Source organism: Rattus rattus, chromosome 2 (assembly GCF_011064425.1).
Source record: "Rattus rattus isolate New Zealand chromosome 2, Rrattus_CSIRO_v1, whole genome shotgun sequence".
Classification (NCBI taxonomy): domain Eukaryota; kingdom Metazoa; phylum Chordata; class Mammalia; order Rodentia; family Muridae; genus Rattus; species Rattus rattus.
Window position 1 is genome coordinate 134,184,623 of NC_046155.1, and position 25,566 is coordinate 134,210,188.

Consider the following 25,566-nt stretch of genomic DNA (forward strand, 5'->3'; position numbering starts at 1 on the left):
AAACAGAAGCATAAACTGAAAGCTTTCCTGGGGTTCGAGAGTGATTATCTCTGGGTCCATGGTGAGGGTGGCAGGCCTCTGTACATGCAATGACTATGGGATTTGGTGGGAATCCATTGGGAAGACGAGGTGGTCCAGTTCCCAACACACCAGGGAACCAGCAACATCAAGAAGCCCAGGTGCAACCCCAGGAGCTCTAATGAGGGAGAGGTGACAAGAGAGGATTAAATCCAACTAGTCACATCCACTCGGGGCGGAGGGGCCTAAGCTGGCATCTGGGTAGATACTGCGGTGTTTCAGCTTCAGAAGAAAACTAGGTGCCAGAGTGGCAGAGCCTACCAGTCTTCCATGCTGAGACGGGGCTGGTGTGGCTGTAGGTCACCAGGCGGGGTCCACACTGGGGGCCTGGGACAAGAGAAATCACTGAGAATAGCTCTGGAAGGAGGACACTGGAGATATCATGAAGTGATCGGACAAGAGCTGAACTTAGGGGGGGCACAGATTTCACAGGTTTTAGTGGGGGCAGGGAACTGGGAAAGATGCCGACAGCATTCCTGGAGACAGTTGGGGAGCAGGGGAGACCAATGTGACCAAAAGGTGTGGTAGGCGATGGAGTGAGGGCAGAGGAGGAAGGAGCGAGTTTAACCAGGTGTCACTCTGCTTTGTACATCCCCCACCCCAAGGCATACAGCGTGGGGTCAGGACCCCAGTGCACAGACGATATGCAGCAAACCCAACAGCCTGCACGGGCTGAATGGCAACTAGGCAGGTGACAGCAGTTCTGTGAGCTCCATGTCATTACTCTGGACGTAAGTGTCATCACACTGCAGATGTCTCCCTCGGGGTGTAACTGTCATCTACAGGAACTCTGCTAATAGCACCAGAGGTCGCCTTTTGACTTCTGAATTCTATAGCAAATGATAGCAAGTTTTTCTCTGGCTAGATTGGTCCTAAAACCCCAGCCATTAGTGTGATGGTTTTACATGGGATAGGGCTTAACAGGTGACCCCTGGGCTGATGAAGGTGTATTTGTAGCCAGGAGCCAGAGAGGGGCCGGGGCCTGGTCTGAAGCCCTCTGGTCTTCACACAGGAGTCTGCAGCTCCTCCTTGAGTCATCAGCTCCTCCTTGAGGAGTCCGCTCCATGCCACCCCCAACCTGCAACCCACAGAAGCCCTGACTCAGGAACCACAAAGGCCGGAAGTCTGTGCTTCAGTGTTTTACTCTCCAAATGTAATTCAAGTCTTCAACTAACACCAAAATAATGAGACAAAACGGGTCTGCAAAGTACAATAGAAAAATACTGTCCACTGGTTTATTTGTTCGGATGTGCAACAGGCTATTTACAGATAAGCAGATCTCCAATGATGTATATTAAAAATGGCAACTCTATCAACTGTCTGAACTCTAAATGAAAACAAATTATTAAGGCACATTGGATCTGTGAGTTGAAAACAAACACTCTGGTATAACAACAGACTCATTTCACCTTTGTCCCCAAAACACATGAGCACCAAAATTATCAAAGAACACTTAATCTTTAGTAAGACGGGAATGTAAAAATTAAGGATGAGGGAAAAGTGTTTTCAAAAGGAAATCTTTGGAGATCAGTTTACTGCAAATAAAACGTTCTAACCACACTCATGGTACACATAAATACTAGTGACTGACAAGTACTCAAAATGGCAGAGATCTAAACAATGGTATTAAATAAATTAAAGGTATTGCAGATAACAAGATAGAAAAACCAGTAATTAAAAAATGGAGCAGTCATCTCCATCCACAACACAGGACAGAGAACAAAGCGCCAACTTCCCTCACACGTCCGTCAGGGGTTTGTCTGTTTAGCTTGCATTCATTCTACTGCTAACAGCCGTTTGTTGTCACCCTAATAATACTGTACCCTCTACAGAGAAAGGCAGGGCAGAGAAAATGCCGAGTCCTTCTTGGACTTCAGTGCCAGGTCCGTTTGGGTCACAGGATTAGAGAGGGGTCAGCACATGCGTGCCTTCCTCCATCCCCCCACCACCACGGGCTGGGTGGGAAAAACCTGTGACAGTGGTGGGTGGAGCACAGTGGGGAAGTAATCAGATTTGGAAGGCTCTCCTGGAGAGAATGACAGTACAACCACTATCACATCTCTTTACTTTGTGACTGGAACTCAGGATGGCTTTAAAAAAAAAAAAAACTTAAAAAAAAAAAAAAAAAAACCAAACAGGAAAAAGGTAGAATTTGTGCAAAGGCAACAGGTTAACAGTCACAACAGGACATTTACCAGAGACAGGTCAACAGTCTCAACAGGACATCCACCAGGGTTACAGTGTTCTTATCACGATAATACTTCTTAGGAATGTTCACGTTTTTCTGCCTTAGGACTAGAGAGGAAAAGGGGAGTTGTCTGGAAAAGAAATGTAAAAATCAAAGACCAAAAAATTCTTATAGAAAAGTTTTGTTCATCGGGTGGGCTTCAAGTCAGGACTAAGCCGGTGCTACATAGTGTTCAGCAAGGTGTGTTCAAAGGCAAACATTGATCACATTTTTGTTCAAAAAGCTCAATCTTAAAGGAGTCCTGTGTAAGAAAACCACTTGGAAAATATATCCTTGTATGGACTTCAAAAACTGATTATACAAAAATTTTTTAAAAATAAATTAGGCAATTAAAACTGTCCTTCGCAGCGGGCCGGAGTCAGACTGTCCTGGCCGAGCCGTTGCCACCTCTGCTGTAACTGGGGTCATTCTTCTCCAGCCACATTTCAGCCAACTGCTGCGTGGACCCGAATGTTGACGCCTTCGACCCCAAGCACATTTTATACTGTTTGGGATCCAGATTCGGGTCACAGAAGACAGGGTGGTGGACGTGAACAACCCCGACCTCCTGGCTCCGGAATGTCTTCAATCCCGCCTGGACGACCTTGTTAAAGAGGTCCACATCCTCCAGCCCCCAGCCCTGGATGGACACATCGAAGCCTCCCACTCTGACAAGGTCTCCCTTATGGATACAAGTAATGCCAAACCCATAGTTCCTCCAGAAGCCGGTTCTTTGAGTAAAGGCAAAATGGTTGTCACTGGGAACCTTCCCACTATAGACAATCTTTGGATCGTACTGGCTAAAGATGATTGGGAAGTAGATCTGCTGGCCCAGCACAGTGTTGGCTCGGCACCTCTGTAGGAACTCCGCTGTAAACACCAGGTCCACATCACAGAAGAAGAGCAGAGACTCATTACTAAACTGGGAAGAGCCTACTTCTAGGGCCAGTGCTCTCGAAAACCCTCCAGACACAGGCAAGACTTGCATGTCAGCCTTAGGGTACTTGACTCGGTAATCTCGCATCAGCTCGACCTGCTTGGCCTTGTCGGGGTTAGAGTCAGAATTGAAAAGCAGAATGACCAGCTTCACGTTCAGATTTGGAATGAGACACGTCTTCTCAAAGTTTCCCATGAACCTCACAAACATGTCGAAGCGTCCAGACAAAGGGATCAGAATGTTTATCTTCTTTTCTTTGGGCTCTTTATGCTCCATCTTGGATCCAGGAAGCTGGAAGGGAACAAGCTTCTTCAAGGAATTGGAGAGGAACGACAGGGACCCAGAGTCCTGGTTGATTCTGTCAGCCAGCTCTTGTGCATCCAGGCCCTCGTGCTCCACAAACTGGATCTTGCTGAAGGTCTGCTGCAGGTACGCGTGCCTCCTCACAGGGACCGTCATCTTCTTCCCTTTGTGCTTCTTATACAGGAGCAGCAGATCCAGGATGTACTCTGCCCCGTACATGGGATTCACGCGTCTGTAGCCATACTGGATCTCCTTGAAGTCGATGATGCGGCCCCGGGTCTTGGCATTGGCATTGATCATCTCCATCACCTGCAGGACAATGTCATCCAAGGCCTCCCTCTGCGCTGAGTCCATCCCTCTCCGGGGAGGCTGGCCTTCCGTGGCTGAATATAAGTATTTCCCAGTCAGAAACTCCCACTCCAGGATCTCCTCTCGCTGGCGGGCCTGAAAGCGCATGAAGGAGGGAGGGATGCCCAGCTGGAGGTCTTCCTTCTGGATTTCCGTGCTGCTGTACTTGCTCATCAGGACAATCTCCCGGTGCAGCTGGATTGTGCGATGGCGCAGCTCAGCGATCTTGCGGCTGAGCATGTAACTGTGTAGCCTGTACTGGTAGGGCGGGTTTTTGTTGGGGTGTAAAGTGATCGCTCGGTGGATTTTACTGCTATGGAGATCTCTAATGTACCCTTTCTTGTTCTGTTCATAATTCTCGTAAAAAAGCTGCTGCATCTGTTAAGGAAAGAAAAGACTCTGGTTTAGAATTGTGTAAGTGTGTGTCACTCCATCCTTACGACTGCTAACTAAACACAACATCTGAAAATGAGAAGCTTCTCTAGACAGGGACAGCACACAGAAGGCAACCGCAGAGATCAGAAGCGAATGGATAGGAATGGCTTAAGGTAACATTTCAACAAGACATTAGCCAATGGGCTAAGAACCCTGCCCAAAATTATGAGGACTGCAGCTCTGGGTGTGTAGAGCAAAGCTTTATAAAAGGTGGGGTTGTTTTGAACAGAGTTTAAGAACATTTTAATCCAAAGTGGAAAGGACACACATGTTCAAATAATCAGAAACTAGAATGATAGTGGATGTAGATATTACTACTAGAACAATGTTTTCAAAAGCAGGGAAAGTGAAAAATCATCCTTGATGAACATTTACCTTCCCAGCTAAACTATCCATCAAGAAAGGATAAGGAAAAGATCTTCAGATAATGCAGGCTCTTATTTACCTTGCAACTTTCTTTTCCTAGACTATTTTGAAGAATACGCCTAACATGAGAGAAGACAGTAACACTTGATCTGAGAAACAAGGGGCACAATCCAGCATGACTACACAAGGAAGTCTTGGGTACTAGAAGGCTCTGACGTTTACTGACTTCATCTCCAGAGCCCAACCTAGGGCCCGACATGTTCTAAGATGCTTGATATATATCTGACAGATTAAAGATGGAGTACTAAACCTGTAAGCACAGCAAGACACTAAGAAGTTGTTGAATGATTTCAATGTTAAATACTGAGAAAAGGCTAATGTGATACGTTAACTATGGCAAACAGTGCATACAGATAAGGTTGGACTCCTCTAACCATGATATATTTTCAAATCTAAGAGCATTAGCACTTTCAAAGAAAAACACATGCCCTTGCAGACTGTCTTTATTGTGGTACTTACAATTCCTAGTATAATTTGACTTATTCCATCTGGACAATATCCTACATGTGGGAAGGTGGACGCCAACGGACACACGCTCTGCAGTACGTTCCCATGGGTGTCTGGTTTGCTCCGTATGGCCAATTACTTCTTACAGACTTGCAAGGATAGCACATTTATAAAGCATCTTAGAGGGCTCTTTGCCATACTTTCTCAGTTTCTAGAGTCTAGGATTTATCTAGTACCTAGTAATGATAGCAATATGGGAGAAAGGATTCACTAACAGGCTGTGGAAGCATTAAAATAGGCTGAGAATTTTAAAGTTGAGTAAAGTTGCTGTAGGGCCTGATAACTAAACTTCAAAAATTTGACTGAAGGGAACACTGTGTTATATCTCTCCTTAAAACAGAACGTTCATTACAAGATAAAGTAAGTGGGGTAGTGGAGAAAGTGAACAGCAGCAGCAGCAGCAACAACAAAACAACAACAACGTCTATGCTCAGAGTGGCTGGTGGCCCCTGTGCTGTCCAAGGGGTCTCTTCTGTATATTTACTGCAATTGCAAACAAATGAAATTTTTACACAAAGACGACATAAACTTGATACACTGAGGAAAGCACAACACAGTCCTAGAATAATCTTAAGTTTCAGGAAGTTCCTTCATTTCTGAAAGGCTGAAGAGGTGAAATAAGCAGGGAGCAGATGCACCACACGAGGGCATGGGCCTCCAATCCTGCTAACGGTTATGCCAAGACCTGCCTGAATGGGCTCGGCTGACACACTCAGCCACTCGGCCTACCTAACAGCCACCTCAAGCCTGTAACAAAGTCTCATCCAGAACAGCTTGGGTTGAGAGGTAGGCAACACACACATGTTCCTTCTAATTCTCAGAGAGGTGAGATTGGGGAGGAGCCATCAAATGATTGTCAGACTTACCAAAAAAAAATATTTAGAGTGAACAAGGAATAGAGAGGGCCTGGAGATACTGCATAAATACAAGGGTTGGAGTATAGATTGCCAGCAGTCAGTGTGCAGGAGACAGAGCTAAGGATTCCAGAGCAAGCTGGCTAGCAAGGCTAGTCCAAACAGTAGCCAACCGGTGAGCCCCTACTTCAGTGCAACAGATGGGAGAGAGATTGAGAAGGATACTGTGTGAGAACATATGTACCTTCACACACACGGGGGCGGGGGTATACACAACATGCATGCATCATGCACACACAGAGTGGGGGGAGGGCGGGCATATCCTGATGGCCTCATTGTGGTTCCCACCTTGCCAAAGGCAAGATGGATCGGTGACTCTCTGAACACATCCGCTGACGCCAAGGCTGCCTGTGCATATATCAGTCATCTGCACTTGGCTTTAGAATCAATTACAAAGTTCTCCTCAAATCAAATCATTTTTTGTTTCTTTGCAAGCTCACTAGGTTTAGAGTCTCTGCCGTGGCTTGGACTCTCTTTCATCTTTAAGAACACCTGACTGGGAGCCAGTGCGGCGCCCAGGACTTTAATCCTAGCACTTGGGAGACAGAGGTGGGCTAGTTCCAGCCAGGGCTACACAGTGCAACCTTTTCTCACAGAACAACAGAACTCACACCCCTGAGTTTAACAAAGTACATTGTGGGTGTGAGCGATGAAATGGAACCACTGTGGTCTTAAAGACATTTCCGTGAGAAATGACTGGTCAATGAGCAACACTGGTACTTTCTGCTCACGTTCCTTCCTGTCAAGTTATGGCTAGCCCAATGTTCATCTCCAAATAATCCTTTCACCAGGAAAATGCAAGCAAGACTTAACTTCTGAACTCCAGCCAATTTCACAAACTCAGCAGGCTAAGAAATCTTGTCCTGAAGAAGCATAATTATATGGATAAATTACTTTTCTGCTACTACAATAAGCTGTCATTCCCCTGAAGTAAGCTGACGCTCTCCCCAGCCACTGCTGCTGCTGACACTGGGAGAGCTAATGGGGACAACATATCTTTAATAATTTCTAGCCTATAAAATTTTTTTTCTAGAAAATAAAAATTAAGAATATGAGATTCATTCAGTTCATTTTATACCTCAGGAGTAACAAACATGTAAATGTCATTTGTTACAAAAACATTTTGAGAGGCTAAGATGTAGAATGCTTGACTAAGATTCACAGAGCCTTGGGTTTAATCCTAGTACAGCACAAACCTGGACGTGGTTTGAATACCTACAATACTGACGCTCAAAAGGTGAAGGCAGGGGATCAACGTTCAAGTTCCTCCTTGGTGTACACAGCAAGTCTAAGGCCAACCTGGACTACATGAGACCCTATTCAAATAGGAGGTCTTTTTAGCCTGGCATGGCGATGCACACCTGTAATCCCAGCATTCAGGAGGCCCGGACCAGCTAGGCCACATAGTCAGAAACTGTCTAAAAACATATTTGTAAATATGTGCACATCAAATTTAGAGTTTAAGAGCATTTTATTATCACACAGTACAACAATAATTTATAATTTGAATGTTAAGAGGAACACTATAAAGCCAGGTGGTGGAAGAGCATGCCTTTAGCCCCCCACTTTGGAGGCAGAGGCTGTCTAGCTCTCTGTGAGTTAGAGGTCAGCACTGTCTACAGAGCAAGGTCCAGGACACCCAGCGGTGCACAGAGAAACCCTGTCTCCAAAAACCAAAATCATAATGGTAAGTTAAAAGGTACTTAATAAAGAACACATTAGCTAATGAAAAGAAGCTGTCATTTAATAATTACAAGATTATTCCTTATTTTAAAATTCACAGAACCCTTTGTATTTAAAACATTTAAAAATGTATGGGTTAAGTTCCAGCATTGAAACAGCCTTTATTCTTTGTTGAACAAAGTACCTCTACCACCTTGGCTCCAGCAGAGGCATCTCCCTGCTCATCTCAGGATCCTGTGCCATTCGGCTGTAAACGAAAGAGGAGTAATTCCAAGGTCATGCTATTCCCAGGAACTCCCAGTACAGCTGGCAGCAGCCATCAACTCCCCACGTCTAATCGTCCCTAACGAAAGCCTTCTAGAGTTTTCATCAGCGAGTGTCCTGTGTCCTGCGCAGCCAATGCCAACATGCTCAGTAGGCCCTGCTCTCCTGTGAGCTGCTCACATCACTGCGCCTCACTAATACAGCACATCAGCTGCAGATGGACTCTCTCTCGTCGGGATCAGAGGTCCGCTCTGCAGACCCTCTTATCCTTTTGTTCTAAAACAGTGGTTTTGAAACAATATTAATTTAACAATGATAATTTAAATAGCCACTCCCACAATTTAGATATTTACATCAATATTCTTACAAGGCAGCAACTCCAGATAACCACTGAACTTGTGAGAGCACGCACATGTTAATAACTGTCAGCCGCCCAGCACACACGGAGTTGTCCCAGGCTCTTGGGACATATGGTTGTCCTACATATCCCTCTTAGTTCTCCATTAGTTTTGTGTTGTATTGCTAATTTTCATTCAATTAAATTCAAGGAGTATGTACTTTGCATTTTAAAGACTTCATTCATAAAACTAAAACTCTCATGAGAATTAAACTGGGCTTATAATGGTAGAAATTTTGAACTATGTTTCTGAGCCTCCAATCCTGAAATCTGAATATTTAGTAGAGAAGCCTGGCCCATTTCAAAGTCAGTGAGAACTGAGCTCGGTAAAGTCAAACAAAAGCTGCTGGTAGGACTCAAGTCCTCTGTGTAATGCAGCACGCACAGCACTAGACTATAAAACAAAAGGTTCTGTGAGTAGCGTCCCTTGGTTTAAGAAATAACATGGTAATGTTAAGATAGCCCTGCAGACAGACAGCCGCACAGAGCCCCATCTCTGTTAGTCACCGAGCTCTCAAGCATCATCTCTTTATTAACTTTTATTTGGTTAGTGTAGATAATACTCGGCTTGCCCGGCTTCTATATACGTACAGTGTTCTACATTGCTTGCTCTCTTCCTTCCCCTAGAGCATACTACACCCCTTCTGCTTTCACGTCAGATTCCATGTCAGAGGCAACGTGTGTTTGTCATTTTCTTCCCTACCCCATCATTGTTATTAACTAAGGAAGCAATCATGGCCATGCTGTGTGGAATGAATTATATATAGAACTACCTTCTAATGCAAAGCCCTATGCAGATGTGCACCAAGTGTTTACCCTCTTCTGGCAGACACTGTGCAGAGTGAGAATCTCAAGGGCCCAGCATAGTAAAGGGTAAGGTGGCGCCTGGCTTGCTGAAAAGGGTACCTAGGAAGGGCCCTCACATAAGGTACCCAGTGCCAGGATCCAATCCTCACAGCTTCCTCAAAGCACCGTGTAATAACTCTAGTCAACATGGGTCAGGTAGCAACATGGCAAGCATCTTTGTATGATTAAATAACTCCAGTTCTAGCAGAAGGGTTTGCCAAAACAAAGCAAAGCAAAATCCAAGTGGAACACAAGTTTCAGGGAGAAGTGGAGCAGGGAGGTGGGGGGGGGAAGCAGACACATGAACGCACAGAAGAATCCAGTCTAACAGAAGGTCGACTCTAGCTCTTTTGTGGAAGACTATTAAATCAGGAAGTGTAGTGTGGAGAGAGGGATGAAAAAGACAAAAAGACAAAATCTATAGGTCAGATACTATAGTCTACAAGGCCACAGCTCTACAGGATTTTTGTTTTCATTGTAAATTTCATTCTACATAAATATTTTGTGCTATTCTAGTTTATAGACTTGTATCAAGTATTATATCCCAATTCAAAGCCAACCAATAAAAAAAAAAAGATAAAATATACGCATGGCGTTGGCGTCTGAAGAGTTACTGACTGAGGCCCCTGAGAGCAAAGTGTAGGGAACAGCACACACCCCCGGCCTATCCCGGTCCTGCCGTCTAGAAGCACAGCACGAACTGGAGATGCATATCTCACTCTGTTTACAAACACACACTTAGAAGCTAATTTTGCCAGGGCACTCTCCTCACTCTGCACTCTGGAATTAAAAGTATATAAGGACATCCCTGCCTTGTCTTGTATCTGTCACACTGCTTTACTGTGGCTCAAGGCAAAGAGACAGGCCATCTCCTCACCATTTGCACTACTTGCTCTGGATTTCTTCGACAACAGAACCTCGGGGCAGACCCCACACACCGGAGCAGAACAAATGATCTTGTAAGAAGCATCCTGTCCCCTCGAGCAATCCTTTCTTCTTCTACTTAAACCTAGGGAAATGTCAGTACCCAAAGACAGACTTTGGGTCCCTGAACTCCTTCATCTGTTCCTTCTCACCAGCATGGCCACACTAAGTCTCCCTGCTTGTCTCTTTAATTGGCATACTGTCTTGTACCCACAGTATGACCCTCAGTCATATCAAAAGGAGATGCAGAAATAGTCTAAGAGTTGGAGGAACAGGAAGCTTACTGCATTTCATAGACATGTCAGAAGTTCCACCCATGAAGTCTCATCATTGTGGTTGTGTAAGTAAGACCTACATAAGAACAGTGCCAACAGACACGATGCTAGGCCAGGGGAAATCACATGAGGCTTCAGCCCTACATGAGAACTACAAGCAACTAAAGAGTATAGAGAGGGAGAAATAGTCTTCCCCAGATAAAAGCCTCCAAATTGGTTATCCAATACCAAATGGTCAACCCTGAAATCACATGTGTACAAGTAACATTATACAGACTAAATAGTTTGTATTTATATATTTAGTTATATAAGAGAGGATTGTGGGAAGGGTTGGATGGAGGAAAGGAAAGGAAAGATGGCATAATTATATTTTAATTTCAAATATATGAATGTGTGTGTGTGTGTGTGTGTGTGTGTGTGTGTGTTAAGAAACAAAAAATGCAGGCAACCAACCAAGGCAAAAGGGCAACACACAAAAGAAAAGGGAAATTCAACAGATGCTTCTGGAACTGACTTTCACATGCCCAAAACAATAGAAGTAGACACTCCTCACAAAAAGTGACCCAAAATGATCACAGACCTAAAATGGAAACACATAGAAGAAAATCTAGATATCTCAACAATGACTGCCTGGATAGAATTTCAAAGTCATGACTCTTAAAAGACAAAGAATCAATAAACTAGGTTTAATTAAAGTCAGAAACTTCTATCATAAAAAGACAGTAGCAGAGCCTAGTGATTTCTGTGGGCCAGCCTGGTCTACACAGAGAATTCCAGGCCAGCCAGGGCTACACAGAGAAATATATGAATAAGACTTACTGGGTGAGTTACTGTCCAAGTCAAAACCCTCAGGGATCCTATTGCTGGACAAGAAAACCAACTCAAAAGTGGTCAATAAAACATACGATGGCAAATGAAAATGTGAAAAGACCCCTGTGCCACTAGGAGACACAAATCAAAACAGAGAGATGGCCGAGTGTGGTGGGACATGCCTGCTATCTTGAGAATGGGTGCGTGTGCTGAACAGAAGACGACTCTTGCACAATCATTCAACACAGCCTTCCTTTGGCTTCCAGCAAGACAACATTTGGAAATGACAGTTGGCTCTGTAACCATTCAGAGGTTTGTTGTGTTTTGTGTTTTAAAGGCCACTACCATTTCCTTACCCTGACTGAAGTTAAACAACTGATATCATTCTATAATGGTACCCTAACAGGTAACAATTCTTGGGAGCCATATCTAGCATTTGCCACCATGTGCTAATGACGCCCTGTGAGGTGTGTACCTACTGCCCGTGTGTGACACAAAGGGGGTGATGTAACTACACTGGGTCCAGCCTTGAACACACTCACAGTTACTGCCTGGCTTGGTCACTGCTGACCCTTGAAGTCACAGCCAGATCTCCAGATCTGGGTCCACCTAGAGGGTAGGAGGTGATGGCCTACTTTCTGAGAGCTCATACAGTAACTAGTGACATCTCAGGTGGTGACTACAAAGAAATGAAAGGGAGCAGAGATGGGTGCAGTTCCCACCTGTGAGTCAGCAGAGAAGGCTCCAGCAGGCCGGACTTGGAGCAGAGGTCCCACGCAGTGAGAGGGAAGGAAGTGAAAGAAAGGACACTCATACCCCCATCTCTGCAGAACAGTACTTCCAGGAACAAAAACCAGTCAGGGCTCGCTCCAGACAGAGCGGACACCATACCCAGGAACAAGCGACTACACAAAAGCACCCTGGCAGTGTCCTTGTTAGTCACCGTGAGGCTGCAGACCAGACACACACAGAGTTTATCAGCCTCAGCAATAAGATTTCAGCGAGGAATGCTACTTAAATTTTTTGAACAAAAGTTTATGAACTTCAAGGATCTCTAAGTTTGGGTTAGAGTTTAGGAAGGGTTGAAAAGCAACCTATGTATGTGGACGATGAACATTGCTGGCATAGACGGAGCCCGCTGTCCCTGCTCGGTGATGTGTAACTTTCCTAAGAAAACATTCTCCGGGCTGTGGAGCCCACACTAGAATCCCTCTGCTCTGTGTGTGGGCCAGAGTCCCAGCCACAGAGGGTCCCTGGAAGAACAGACAATCATGACAAGTACAGCTCCTGCCGCCTGCCCCTCCTCATGCGCATCTGCAGTCACATGCCCACCTAGGCCCAAACCAGGGACTGTCCTGCATTTTGTCTAAATGGGAATAACTAAAAAACAGGGAGCCACCTGCCTTCTGTGTGCTCAACGGAGACTTCCATGGGGAAGTCATTACTAAAAGTATTATTTGGAAGCCTCAAATGAGAAAGAAAACAAATGGGCAACTTATGTTTTCCTAACAACCCACGGACTGTGCCTAGTACTTCTAACCAAGAGGAAGAAACTACCAGGCTCACTTACAGTAAGCCCATCTCCCTCGATCCATTACGTATGTTGATCCTCTTTGTCTTGCTCATTTGTACACACACATTTTAATGGGTTCTCCACCTGAGAAACAGTTCAGAAACTTCTATATTTTTTAACTCTACTTCATTATCCAGTTTGAGTTTTTCCTTCCAGATTAATTACATGGCCAAAACAACTATCCAGCTACCCTCTGTTGGCCTTATATCCCGCTTACACTTGGTACTGTGTACTGAGGTGAAGCTGTAACAAACAAGCCCAGTGAGCCTGACGCCCCAGCCAGTGCTCCGGCACCTCACTGCAATGGAGGCACTGACTTCCTGGCTATCTCCAAGACCCTGTACATCCCACTTTCTAACCCCGCCTCTATCTCTACATCCAATGAGATCTCTAGTCTCCACTTTGTATGCATGTGTGAGTGTGGTGGGAAGAGGAACACTGAGGGCCTGAGGGGGAAGGATAAACAGGAGCATCTTAAAAGCCACCATTTTATTGCAATGCACTTCTGGAAGGGGCTCAAAGGGCAGAGCCTCCTAGATTTCTGTCCCAAGGCTTGGTTCTGAACAGATTTCATAAGCTGTATCTTAAAAAGTGTCTTCTAAATTGTCTTCACAAAAACAAAATGGGTCTCTATAAGTGAGAGGTGGGTTTACAAACAAGGTTTGTGGTGTGTGTGTGTGTGTGTGTGTGTGTGTGTGTGTGTGTGTGTGTGTATGTGAATACCTGCATATGTTTGTACCCCACATGTATGCCGGGCATCAATGGCAGAAAGACAGTACTAAATTTAAATGCAGAACCACATCTCCAGCCCTGGAATCACATATGATTCTTAGCATGCACGTGTAGGAAGTTACATCATATGATTCTTAGCATGCACATGTAAAACGTTGCATCACCTACAATACTATTTTAAAACCCCTTAAGATCATTTCAGAGCTGGTGAGATGGCTCAGTGGGTAAAGGTGGTTGTTGTGAGTCTGAGCTCCAGAACACATGATGTAAGAGGGAACTGACTCCTGCAACTGTCTTCTGACATCCACGTGTGGGATGACATGCACACAAAGGCAAGTACTAATACACATAAAGTAAATAAATAAATCTTGGGGTTGGGGATTTAGCTCAGCGGTAGAGCGCTTGCCTAGGAAGCGCAAGGCCCTGGGTTCAGTCCCCAGCTCCGAAAAAAAGAACCAAAAAAATAATAATAATAATAATAAAAAATAAATAAATAAATAAATAAATCTTTAAAATGTTTAATGAAAGGACTTAATGATATTAAAACAGGAGAACCAATTACACTACATAACCTATCACAGTGTTTAGTGATGACAGTCTATTTCTGACCACCTTAATTTCCCTAAACAAACAGTAACTCGTGGGTAGTACTGACCAAATAAAATGATTCACTAAAACTACGAGTTATAAGAGCAGTGATAAGTCACGGAAGAGAGAAAGCATCAAGATTACTGGCAAAGAAGTAAACCATGCATCAGCCAAAGACCAGAGCCATTTCTCTCATGGAAAATGGTGGGCGAGGCGGGGTGACAGCAAAGAACTGGGTCCATTTTCATGGCATCTTGATGTCATCAGTCAGCATCAATTATGTATAGCTATAAAAAGTAGAGCTGAGAGTGGTGGCTCACATCTGTAATCACGACAGTCAGCATGTTAGGCGTGCCAATGCCATGTGCTTAAGCTAGCTTGGGTTACACACTGAGTTCTAGGCCAGCTTGGGCTCTAGAGACCTTGTTTCAAACAAACAGATAAGATAGATAGAGATGAGTAAGTAAAATAAAAAGTAGGTGCAGATACGAAGGAAGCATAAACTGTTCTAAAATCGGGCTACTCACGATCCCTGTGAGAATGACTTACAACTGAAGAAGGTGTAGTGGCTGGAATATACTCGGCCCATGGGAAGTGGCACTACTAGGACGTGTGACCTTGTTAGAGGAAGTGTGGCACTGTGGAGGTGGGGCTTGGAGGTACCCTAGCCTTAAGCTCTGCCCAGTGTGAAAGAGAGCCTCCTCCTGGCTTCCTTATAAAGGTATAAAACAAAACAAAACAAAAAAACAAAAAAAACCCCTCTTTGCTTCTCTAGTACCAAGTCTGCCTGCTGATGTCATTTCTCCCACCATGACATTAATAGGTTGAGTCTCTGAAAATGTGATCCAGCTCCAATTAAATGTTTGCCTTTAAAGGAGTTGCCTTGGTCATGGTATCTCTTCACAGCAGTAGAACCTAACACAGAAGGAAATGTATCTTTCTGAGCCTCCCCACACTCATTTCCTCATGTCCCATTTGATGGTCAGGTATCAAATAGTGCTACGTTCATGTAATATGGGGTAGATAGAATAAAGGCCTTGGAAAAAGAAAAACAGGCCAAACTTAAATAAATATATGGAAAGTGTCTTATTTAGGGTTTTACCACTGTGAACAGACACCATGACCAATGTAAGTTTTATAATTTAATTGGGGCTGGTTTACAGGTTCAGAGGTTCAGTCCATTATCATCAAGGTAGGAGCATGGCAGCATCCAGGCAGGCATGGGGCAGGCAGAGCTGAGAGTTCTACATCTTCAGCTGAAAACTGCTAGTGGAAGACTGACTTCCAGGCGGCTAGGATTAGAGCCTTAAGCCTACACCCACAGTTACACACCTACTCCACAAGGGACACACCATCTGATAGTGACACTATTAATTAGAGGTAGAAAAGGAGACCTAATAAAGATATTGAAGAAATTCAGAGAAGCATTAGGATATATCTTTAAAAACTTATATTCTATCAAGCTAGAAAAAAACTTTTTTTCAAAAAAGGAAGAATTTATAGACCTTAGAATAAGGCAGATGTAGGATGTTAGACCTCTCCAATGAACAATTTAAAACACTAAAGAAAGAAACTGAAGAAGACACTAGAAGATGGGAAGGCCTCCCATACTCACAAACTGAAAAAATTTACATTTTTTAAAAGATTTTTAAAAACTGTTTGTCTGTGTGCAGCACATGAGGGTAGGTGCCTATGAGGGTAAGCAATAGTCAATTCATGCTTACCAACAGAAACCAGGAAAACCCTGAGAGGCAAAAGCAAATATTAACTCCAGAAATACCAGAACTAACCAGAATTACTACTTAGAAATAACCACTATTTGTACTTTAAGATCCGATTAATGACAAAATAAGTGATCAAAACCACACCCCCAAGTGAGTAACAGTACTCTACGCCAAGATCCACGACAAGGAGCTGTCAACCAAACAAGGAGGCGGCGTGATCCAAACCTGAATGCATGCCTGAGCTTCTCTTCAAGTGTCCTCGTCAAGCTCAATGGGTGTACACAACCCTAGCAGCTAACAGTGAAGCACAGGTAACTTTCTGAGATGAAAACGAACAAAGCATGCTAGTTTTAATTATTTCCATCTTTGATTTATCTAAGTGCATTTTATATAAATACTCCTGAGCTAATTTTTATGTTGATGCTTCCCATAGAAGTTGGCAAGTGGCAAGATCTAACTGCAGGACCCATTTAAATGTCGTCTTTGAGAGCAGGGCAGTGTGATTAATAATAAAGCACTTCCAACCCTTCCAAATACAGGCTTCACCACAAGTGCATTCCCAAACTCTGTTACAAGGGAAAGCTGAAACCACAGAACAGAAATTTAAAGGGAGACGCCCTGTAAGGAACATCGCCATCTGGACTGATGTGCTAACTTATAGTTGAAGAGTATTCCCAAGTTGTTACATCTGTTATTACAGTCAGAGTGACTTTCCAGAATTGAAAAACTTGTGTCAAATATATAAGGATAATCCAAAAATCATGTCATTTATAGAACATCAAATTATAAATTTATGTTAAATCCTAACACACAAAACCAAAATTATATACAGAATATATTGATGACCAGCTTCCAACAGCCAACCTGGTGGAATGGAAACATTAAGAAGTCTGTTCCTAAATTAAGACCTTTTTTTTTAAAACTCTCTCTCTTTTATTTTATTTTTTTAATTAGATATATTTCTTTACTTACATGTCAAATGTTATTCCCTTTCCCGGTTTCCTATCCACAAGCCCCCCCATCCCCTCCCTCTCCCCCATATGGGTATTCCCCCCATCCATCCCCTTATTGCCCCCCCCATATTCCCCTGCACTGGGGTCCAACCCTGGCAGGACCAAGGGCTTCCCCTTCCACTGGTGCCCCAACAAGGCTATTCTCTGCTACCTATGCAGTTGGAGACCTGAGTCAGTCCATGTATAGTCTTTAGGTAGTGGTTTAATCCCTGGAAGCTCTGGTTGGTTGGCATTGTTGTTCTTATGGGGTTGTGAGCCCCCTCAGCTCTTTCAATCCTTCCTCTAATTCCCCCCAAGGGGGTCCTGTTCTCAGTTCAGTGGTTTGCTGCTAGCATTGACCTCTGTATTGGACATGCTCTGGCTGTTGTCTCTCAGGAGAGATCTATATCCGGTCCCTTTCAGCATGCATTTTTTAGCTTCATCCATCTTATCTAGTTTTGGTGGCTGTATATATATGGGCCACATGTGGGCAAGGCTCTGAATGGCCGTTCCTTCAGTCGCTGCTCTAAACTTTGCTTCCACATCCTTTTAAACCTGAAAGCCATTTAAACTGCACTGTTCAACTATATTAAGCACCTGACCTTGGTACACTGCCATAAACTGTGACATCTAAGTGATCTGCCTTTGCAACCTAGGGAACAAAACTCCAATCTACAAAAGAGAACACAGGCTGCTTAAAATACTTACAGACTGTGACCTCATGGTCTGTCCTCCAAGCCAGACTTCATGTTCAGTTAGGTGTGATCATATGCCCACCTCTTCACGCAGTGGAGTGAGTAGAAAGGACTCACCACTGGGTCTCCCACATCTGAACCCCTAGGCCCTGTTTCTCTCCTGCGCCAGACAGCAACCATGGCATCCAACTCCAACAAGGGAACGAGGCAAAGAGAGCCAAGAACCCAGACCACCCCCACATGCTGGCAAACAGCCTTGCCAACCTGAAATCCCTGGAGGTCTCAGCCTGAATTAAATATAGAAATTTCCCTATTTCTACTGCATTTCTTGGATGTCTGTTAGAGTGGTTTACCCCTTCCTTTGTAATGCCATATTAACAATTTACTTCTTAAGCAACACCAGAAAAATACCTCATAAAAAACGCACAATTACAGCTATTTCACATATTTCTATACTGTGAGTCAGCCCCACGTATCCTACTATTCACATTGTTCCCATTTTGGGAAGGTGGTGGAGCTCTGGGAAACCAAGAAGCTCAATAGAGACTGCGGGCAGGTAACTGTGGGCTCAGTTTCATGTGCACATGGAGCAGGGTCAGTCCACAGCCTGGGTCTCCCTGCGTTCCTGTGGCGCTTCCGGTGTCCGTAGGCACTGAGGTATGGTAGGCACCATCTGGCCCTCAGAGAAAGAGACTACTGACCCAGTATCTAAAGCTTTTGGGACATGCAGCCTTTGCCAAAGGCCACGAGGGCCTAAATGTGCTGTCCTCTGTAAGCACTTTGCCTTCTCTTCCGCAGCTGAGCTGCTCCTTGGCTCCTGGATGCCAAGCCATCATGCTAGACCAGTTCTGCCTCACTGATGCCAAGATATCTCATTTCATCTGAGATCTTACACTTCTGCCTTCCAGTCCTTCCTTGCTAACTCTAACAGAACACCTTCAGGGGAAAATGTAATCTCCTGTAAGAAAAGTTCCAGAGATGGTTAAGATTACCGAGCTAACAGCTATGATAACAAATGTTGTATTATGTTACAACTAAGAAAACAAAACGTTGCTGGGCATGGTGGGGCACACCTATAGATAACTCCACCACTCAGGAGTCTGAGGCAGGAGACGATTTTGTTTAGAGCCCAGCTTCAGCCACAAAACAAACAAATAGGAAACTATAAAATTAAACACAGTGTACCACACAGTTTCTGCGGGGACTTGACTTTGTGGTATATATTCATTCTATTTTGGTTTTGTGAATAAAAGGCACTTCGAGAAAGTAAAAACTGACACAGCCCTAAAACAGAAGCCTCAAAGACCTTGAGGAGCCAGGTATGTGCTCTGTATCCCTGCTTCCAACCAGTGCTGTGCTCCATCAACAACCGTATGGCCACATACCTGCCTTAGAGGAGTGCCATTCTGATTAAGATACAGGAAAGTAACTGTTTCATACGACTCACTTCACACAGCGCTTTGCTGGTACCCCACTGCATGCCTGACCTAGTGCACACATGGGTAACCATACCCCATGGCATGTAAGAAGTTTTTTAATTCCAAGCTCTCGTGATACTCAGGCACTAATGGTCACATAGGCAGCATAAGAGAAAAGGTAGTTATTACATGAAGTCAGTTCTTGAACCAGAATTATTTTTTTATTTCATTTTTGTAACAGAATAAAACAAGAAGTCTTTACAAAATGGTGTTGGCTATAAACAAGGTCACTAGGGCACCACTGCTTTTAAGAACAGGCAGACACTACACTGAATGAGAAGCGCTTCTTGAAATCTGTTTCTGTCCACGTCTCCCACCAGAACAGTCTCAGTTTGGGCCAAATAAAAAATATCTCCTGGGACTACAGTTCTGGGGAGGAAAGTAGAGTATGAACAAAATTGAGGGTTTGGGGAAGACTGTACAATGGAATCTGATAAGGACACCAGACTGCCCTGTGCCCCACCGTCCCCCTAGATCAGTGAGTGCCAACCATTTGTAAAGCAACTGGTCTTTCCTCCAAAGGCCTTCTGCGGTGCACAAACAAGGCTCTGGGTGCTGACCTCCTCACCTCTCAACTCGGCTGCAGAGACTCCTTTGGTCCTCTCGGCCTCTTCTGAAACTAGCTGAATATTCTTTTGATACAGAAGCCTAGAAAAATTTAATCCAAACCATGTAAACTCCTGGCAAAAACTCAGTTCTATAAAGAAAATAATGAAAGAGGAAGGTAGTGAGGTGTGGGGAAAGAGCATAGATACTTGCACGGACATGTCCTTATGTGACCCATGGAATAAAAGAGGAGTTATGAGGCTGTTGGGAGACTGTCACCTGTTCCTCTGTGGCTCTCCAGCCCCCAGGACATGAAGGTGCTCTGTGGCAGGGAGAGTTACCTCAGCCCTGTGGAGAAGGTGAAGTGTGAGAGACCATGACGGTGCATGAGCCATGCATGGCGGTGCTCATTTGTAGTTAGCTACCCAAGGGCTAAAGCAGGAAGATCAGGTGAGCCTGGGAGTTCAGGGCCAGCCCAGACAGCATAGCAAACCCTTCCGCTCTGTTCCCCAAGAGGGTAACTAAGAACAGGTAGGAGGCTGGTGGGCAGCCCTCGAATATGTCCTCAGTGTTCTTGGTGGCTAATCTGACCACTTGATGGATAGACATAAGAGGCTCCTTTCCAGCAGGCCACTGAGGAGGGAGGGCAGAGCAGGCACAAGAGCTAAGTCTTAGCAAGGCTGTGCTGTAGCTGTGAGTCACTTGGGATGACAGGAGGCTGGCAGCACTGAGAGGAAGAATGAGAAGTGTCCCTGGAAGTTTTGGGAGCACTGGGTGACGGAGCTTCCTCCGGCCCTGTTTTAACTTTCACCTATGTAACCATAGAGAAGTCAGGAGAACCAGACACAAAAGGAAGAAAAGATTCGGTGTCACCTGAACTGTGCCCAAGCAGTTTGGGAAGTTGCTTCTATGTCCTACTACAAGAAGAATTCGGAGCAACATCAAGCCAGAGCAAGCCAGCTAGGGAAGGATTCAATATATATTCCACAGCTGAGGAGGCCAACCCTGAGACTGCTGAACATACTCCAGCCTTCAATCTGAGCTCAACTGAACAGCAGCTACCGTGAGCTTCAGCAGCCCCAGAGGGTGCAGTGACATGTTTGCACTGCACGACATGCCAGGGAGGGAGGAAGCAGCAATGGGAATGGGTATGAGACAGTCCCAGGGTGACCACTGTCCTGGGGGGAGTGACACAAATCAAAGCTGACCACTGGCAGCTCACATTAGTGTAGAAAGGATAGAGGACCCAGTTTAGGGATTTTTAATTTTAAAAAAGTGGACCTAAAAATACTAGTTTATAGATACTTTTAATAAAGCAAAACCCTAGCTAAAAACCCACACAAAAAAGTTTGAATAATTTAAAATTCAGTATTATTTAAAATAACATTTAAAAGCACTATTAAAAGTCAAGACAGAAAAAAGTATTAATAAAATAAATTGTTTTAGGTAGCTTTAAAAACAAAATAAAAACCTATCCCAAATCAGCTATAAAGGTATAATTTTGGGTAAATACACACCATTGTCTTTGGGCTTTAAAAAGGATAGGCTACAGTCCATGTTTTTTCATTTAAATTAATTTCTAAACTAATATATAAAACAGTGTGTGTGTGTTATGGTGTTTTGATATATACATTGTACAATATAATCAAGTTACAATGTTTACAATTAGGTTACATGTATCTCCTCAAACACATCATGTTTATGGTAAGAATATTCAGCCTTTAAGATTCCGCATTCATTCTACTACTGAGTGTCCCTGGTTTCTGGGATAAAACGACTAGCATTCTTCTCAGTCCTTCTTATTTATCACTATTAGGAAGTCCCTCAGCTGGACACTTATGAAAGCACTATTAACTCACAAGCTTAGCGGCTGAAAGTCTAAAAGGCACACTATCTCTGGAGAGGGCCCCTAACTGCCCACTTCCTGGCAGAGGGTTGTACAACAGCAGGAGTAACCCTCTAGACCGGGAAGGTCAGCCCAGGGATTTCCCAGCAAGCCTCTACCTCTCCAAGTTCCTTCCACCTCTCGGCAGTTTTGATGTGTGACACACTAAACTTCAGCAAGCACTTGTTAAACAGTTTAAAATATGACAAGATTTAACAACAGCTTCTGAAGTGAATGAAGGAGAACAGCCACAGATTGACTCTGTTCCCAACTGCTTTTAAGTAGAACGTGCTAGTTTCCAAAAGCCATAGCCCCTGAAACAGGGGAGAAGGGGGTAGTGAGCACCCAGACTGCATTCAACATCCTGTTCCCAACCCTGGCAAGACACCTGCCTTCTCCCTGGGTCTCAAAGTATATAAGATTTACTAATCACAAAAGGGAAAAGTCACGTTACAGTGGAGAAACCTGGCAAGGGCTCCATTAACACTGCCACACGGACAGAACTGCAGTCATGTGCTCCTCCTGTAATGTTCTGAGAATAGAACATCACTCGACGTGGGGTAACAAAAATCCAAATTTAGAAGCAGTCTGCAAATAAGTTTCCAGAACCTTTTGGGGGTGAGGGTAGGGACAGGTAGAAACAAATTCTTGCTGGCTAAAGTGGAAACTTAGGGTTTCTTTGGAAAACTAGTTGTGTCAGACCGTGTTTTACTAAAGCAGACACAGGTGAAAGTTTGTTTTGTTAAAGCAAACAAGTGAAAGAATGCATGGTGTTAAAAAGGATCCAACAGATGGTGGGCAGCGCAGGATGGTGTTGGTATGCTTTACCGTTGTTTATTGGTCACCGTTTGTCATGACTTCAGACAAAGAAATGCACCAAAAAACTTCTGGTTGTGTTCTGGCAGTTTCTTGTGGCTTCCACAGACTTGGGCCTTGGGCCAATTGACAGTGATGTCAGCTAATACAGACTCAAGTGGTGAGACAAGGCCTCTGTGAGGACATGTGATGTTTGCAGGGAGCATAAATAGGACTCAACGGATACTGAGAGGGGGCCTTGCATAGCTAGCTTTGCAAAGTATCACTGGTCTCTTCGTCTTTGCTAGTCTTCACTTCATCAACGGGGGCAGTCAGAGAACTTCTGGAGTCCCTGCTGCTACAGTCACTCCTGCTGCCTACTGCCAATTCCTACAGGTGGAAGGAGGCCTGGCTGTTTCTGCTGGTTTGTGCTACAGCTGCAGGTTTCATGTTTGCTATCCTGACACTGCTGAACTGGACTAATGATGTTTGCAAGAACATCGAGCTGCCACTGCTGATTTGTGTGAACTGAACTGCTGAGATCCTGACAATACATAATGAATTTCCTTCAAAGCATTATTTCTAAACAGAACCACATCCCTCCATACCCTAATAACCTCTCTTTTTTACAACCTCTGGTGGGTAGTGGGCTAGAAGGGAGGTTAAACATTTAAGAACACTTATTTTAATACTAAGTTTTGAAAAATCAAAGCCTACACTGGTTAATCCAAGCTGGCCTGGAACTTGTGCCATTTCTGCCTGAGACCTGTAAGTGCTAGAATTCTAGGTAAGCATGTACCACCACACCCTGCCTCGCCTATAATTTTTAATGTAAGGGTCAGGCAGCTTCATGGAATCCTGGATTCTAACCCTGAAAATCCTTCAGTTTGTTTGTTTGCTATGAGATGTTATTGGGATAACTGATAAAGTATGAATACAGTCTGAGGATAAGATAATAAAGCAATGCTAATGTCCCAATTTTGTTACTGTACTCTGTTTGTATCACCGAGGTATTTAGGGACAAACCAAGAATTGTATCTGATGTTGACATGAAGTTCACAAATAAAAGGCACAAAGCAAAAGCAAAAGCTAAGAGTCAGCCACTGGAGTACTCAGGAGAAGGGTGTAGAGGATTCATTCTTTATTAAACTTAAGTGACTGAAAATTTTAAAAATTTACAAAGAGTTGTGAGAAGTGACCCTCTGGACAGAGACAGAGAGGGAGACGGAAATGAGGAGACAAGATGGAACCTATAGGAGAGGAAGAGGAACCAGAACCATGTAGTCCTGAGAGCCTTAACTCGAAGACAATTTTATTAGAAGAAAAAGCTCCTACAGCCGGGAATCTGTTGTAGTGGCTGTTCCTGGTTGTCAACTTGACTGTACCTGGAATGAACTACAGTCCAGAATTGATCCTGATCTTGGTGCTGGGAGATACAAGTTTCTGACCTGGATCTTGGCATGGAGATCTTGAGGCACAGTAGCTATGAATCCCAGGAGACTAAGGCAAGAAGATCACTGACTCCAAGGTCATCTGGGACAAAGCAAGTCCCAGATCCATGTGTGGTGGTACACACCTTTGATATGGGACACACCTTCTGCTGGAGACCGACATAAGGGCACTGAAGAAGGAAGATTCTTTCTTTCTTTCTTTCTTTCTTTCTTTCTTTCTTTTTTTTATTAGATTTACTTACATTTCAAATGTTATTCCCTTTTCCAGTTTCCTGTCCATAAGCCCCCATCCCCTTCCTCCTCCCTCATACGGGTGTTTCTCCCCATCTACCCCCCTTACCACGCCCCCATATTCCCCTGCACTGGGGGTCCAACCTTGGCAGGACCAAGGGCTTCCCCTTCCACTGATGCCCAACAAGGCTATTCTCTGCTACATATGCAGTTGGAGCCCTGGGTCGGTCCATGCATAGTCTTTGGGTAGTGGCTTAGTCCCTGGAGCCTCTGGTTGGTTGGCATTGTTGTTCTTATGGGGTTGAGGAAGATTCTTTCTTCTTTGTCTGTGTGCCTTGTGGGACTGAGTCACTGTTACATCCTTGGGTTCCATTCACAGCCGCTGCTGACCATTGTTGGGGAGTTGGGACTACAGACTGTAAGTCCTCAACTAATTCCCTTACTATATAGAGACTCCCATACGTTCTGACTCTAGAGAACCCTGACTAATACATCTGTAAATCTCTCCAACTGCCTCCCTCCTCCCATCTCAGGAAGAAAATGAAGGAGGTGAGAAGTCCTGCTAATTCAGCTGGCATGGAGATCAGACACTGAGGACAAGCAACCACGTGCTGGGGAGAGGGCTTTAGAAAGAGTTGTGCTTTTTGGCTCAGGCCAAAACCCTGTCAGACCCAGGCAAACTTCATGGTGAATTGTGACTTGGAGGGACTGCCTCTTCTTTTTTTCTTTTCTTTTTTCTCTCTTTCTTTTTTTGGACAGGCTCTTACTATTTTGCCCTGGCTGGTCTGAAACCCTTTTATGTAGATTAGGCTAGCTTTGAACCCTTGAATTCATAGATGTCCACCTGCCTCTGCCTCCCTAGAGTTTCACCACTGGGCCTGACTGGCCTGAACTTTTCTCCCTGACTGGTTTTGAACTCCTCACCTTCCTGCCTCAGTCTCCAAGGTGCTAGGATTACAGTGTCAACACCATACTGCCTTTTTTTTTTCCCAATTAAACTTTTGAATTTTGAATTACATCTAAAAACAAACAAACAAACAAAAAAAAGTGGCCCTCTGGCTCAGGAGTCAAGAGCCCTGACTGCTCTGGCACAAGACCCAGGACCATATCAGGCAGTTCACAGGCCTGTAACTCCAGACTCACGCATATATGTGGTGCATACAAACTCACTCACTCGGACAAACGTGGAGACACACATGTTACACACACTACCATTTGGAAACATCACTGCAATTAGCTTTATGCAGTCTCACCTCCTTTATCAGCCAGCAGATAATGACCAGACTTCTTAAAGGTTCTTAAACTATGTCAAGAGATTTCCAGGAAGATAAAGCAGGACATTTTTAGTCTATAATCTTTTTTACTGCACTTACAGTTTTGAAGTTTTGTCTTTTGGATCTGTTTTCCTCCTCCCAGTCTTTTAAAAATGGAATCAGCGTGGTAATATTTCAGTATGTGCTTTGAGATTTCCTGAACAAAAACCATTACTATTTCTGTCCCTA

The 25,566-nt window shown here is 44.2% G+C and overlaps 1 protein-coding gene across 1 annotated transcript in view; it reads right to left on the reverse strand.

Moving 5' to 3' along the window:
• Positions 1-1,201: 1,201 nt before the first annotated feature.
• The window catches only part of Chsy1 (chondroitin sulfate synthase 1), a 61,124-nt gene continuing 36,759 nt past the window's right edge, over positions 1,202-25,566 (reverse strand). The window contains 1 exon segment of the mRNA XM_032893449.1: positions 1,202-4,271. Coding sequence (XP_032749340.1) covers positions 2,685-4,271 — 1,587 coding nt within the window. The 3' untranslated portion in view covers positions 1,202-2,684.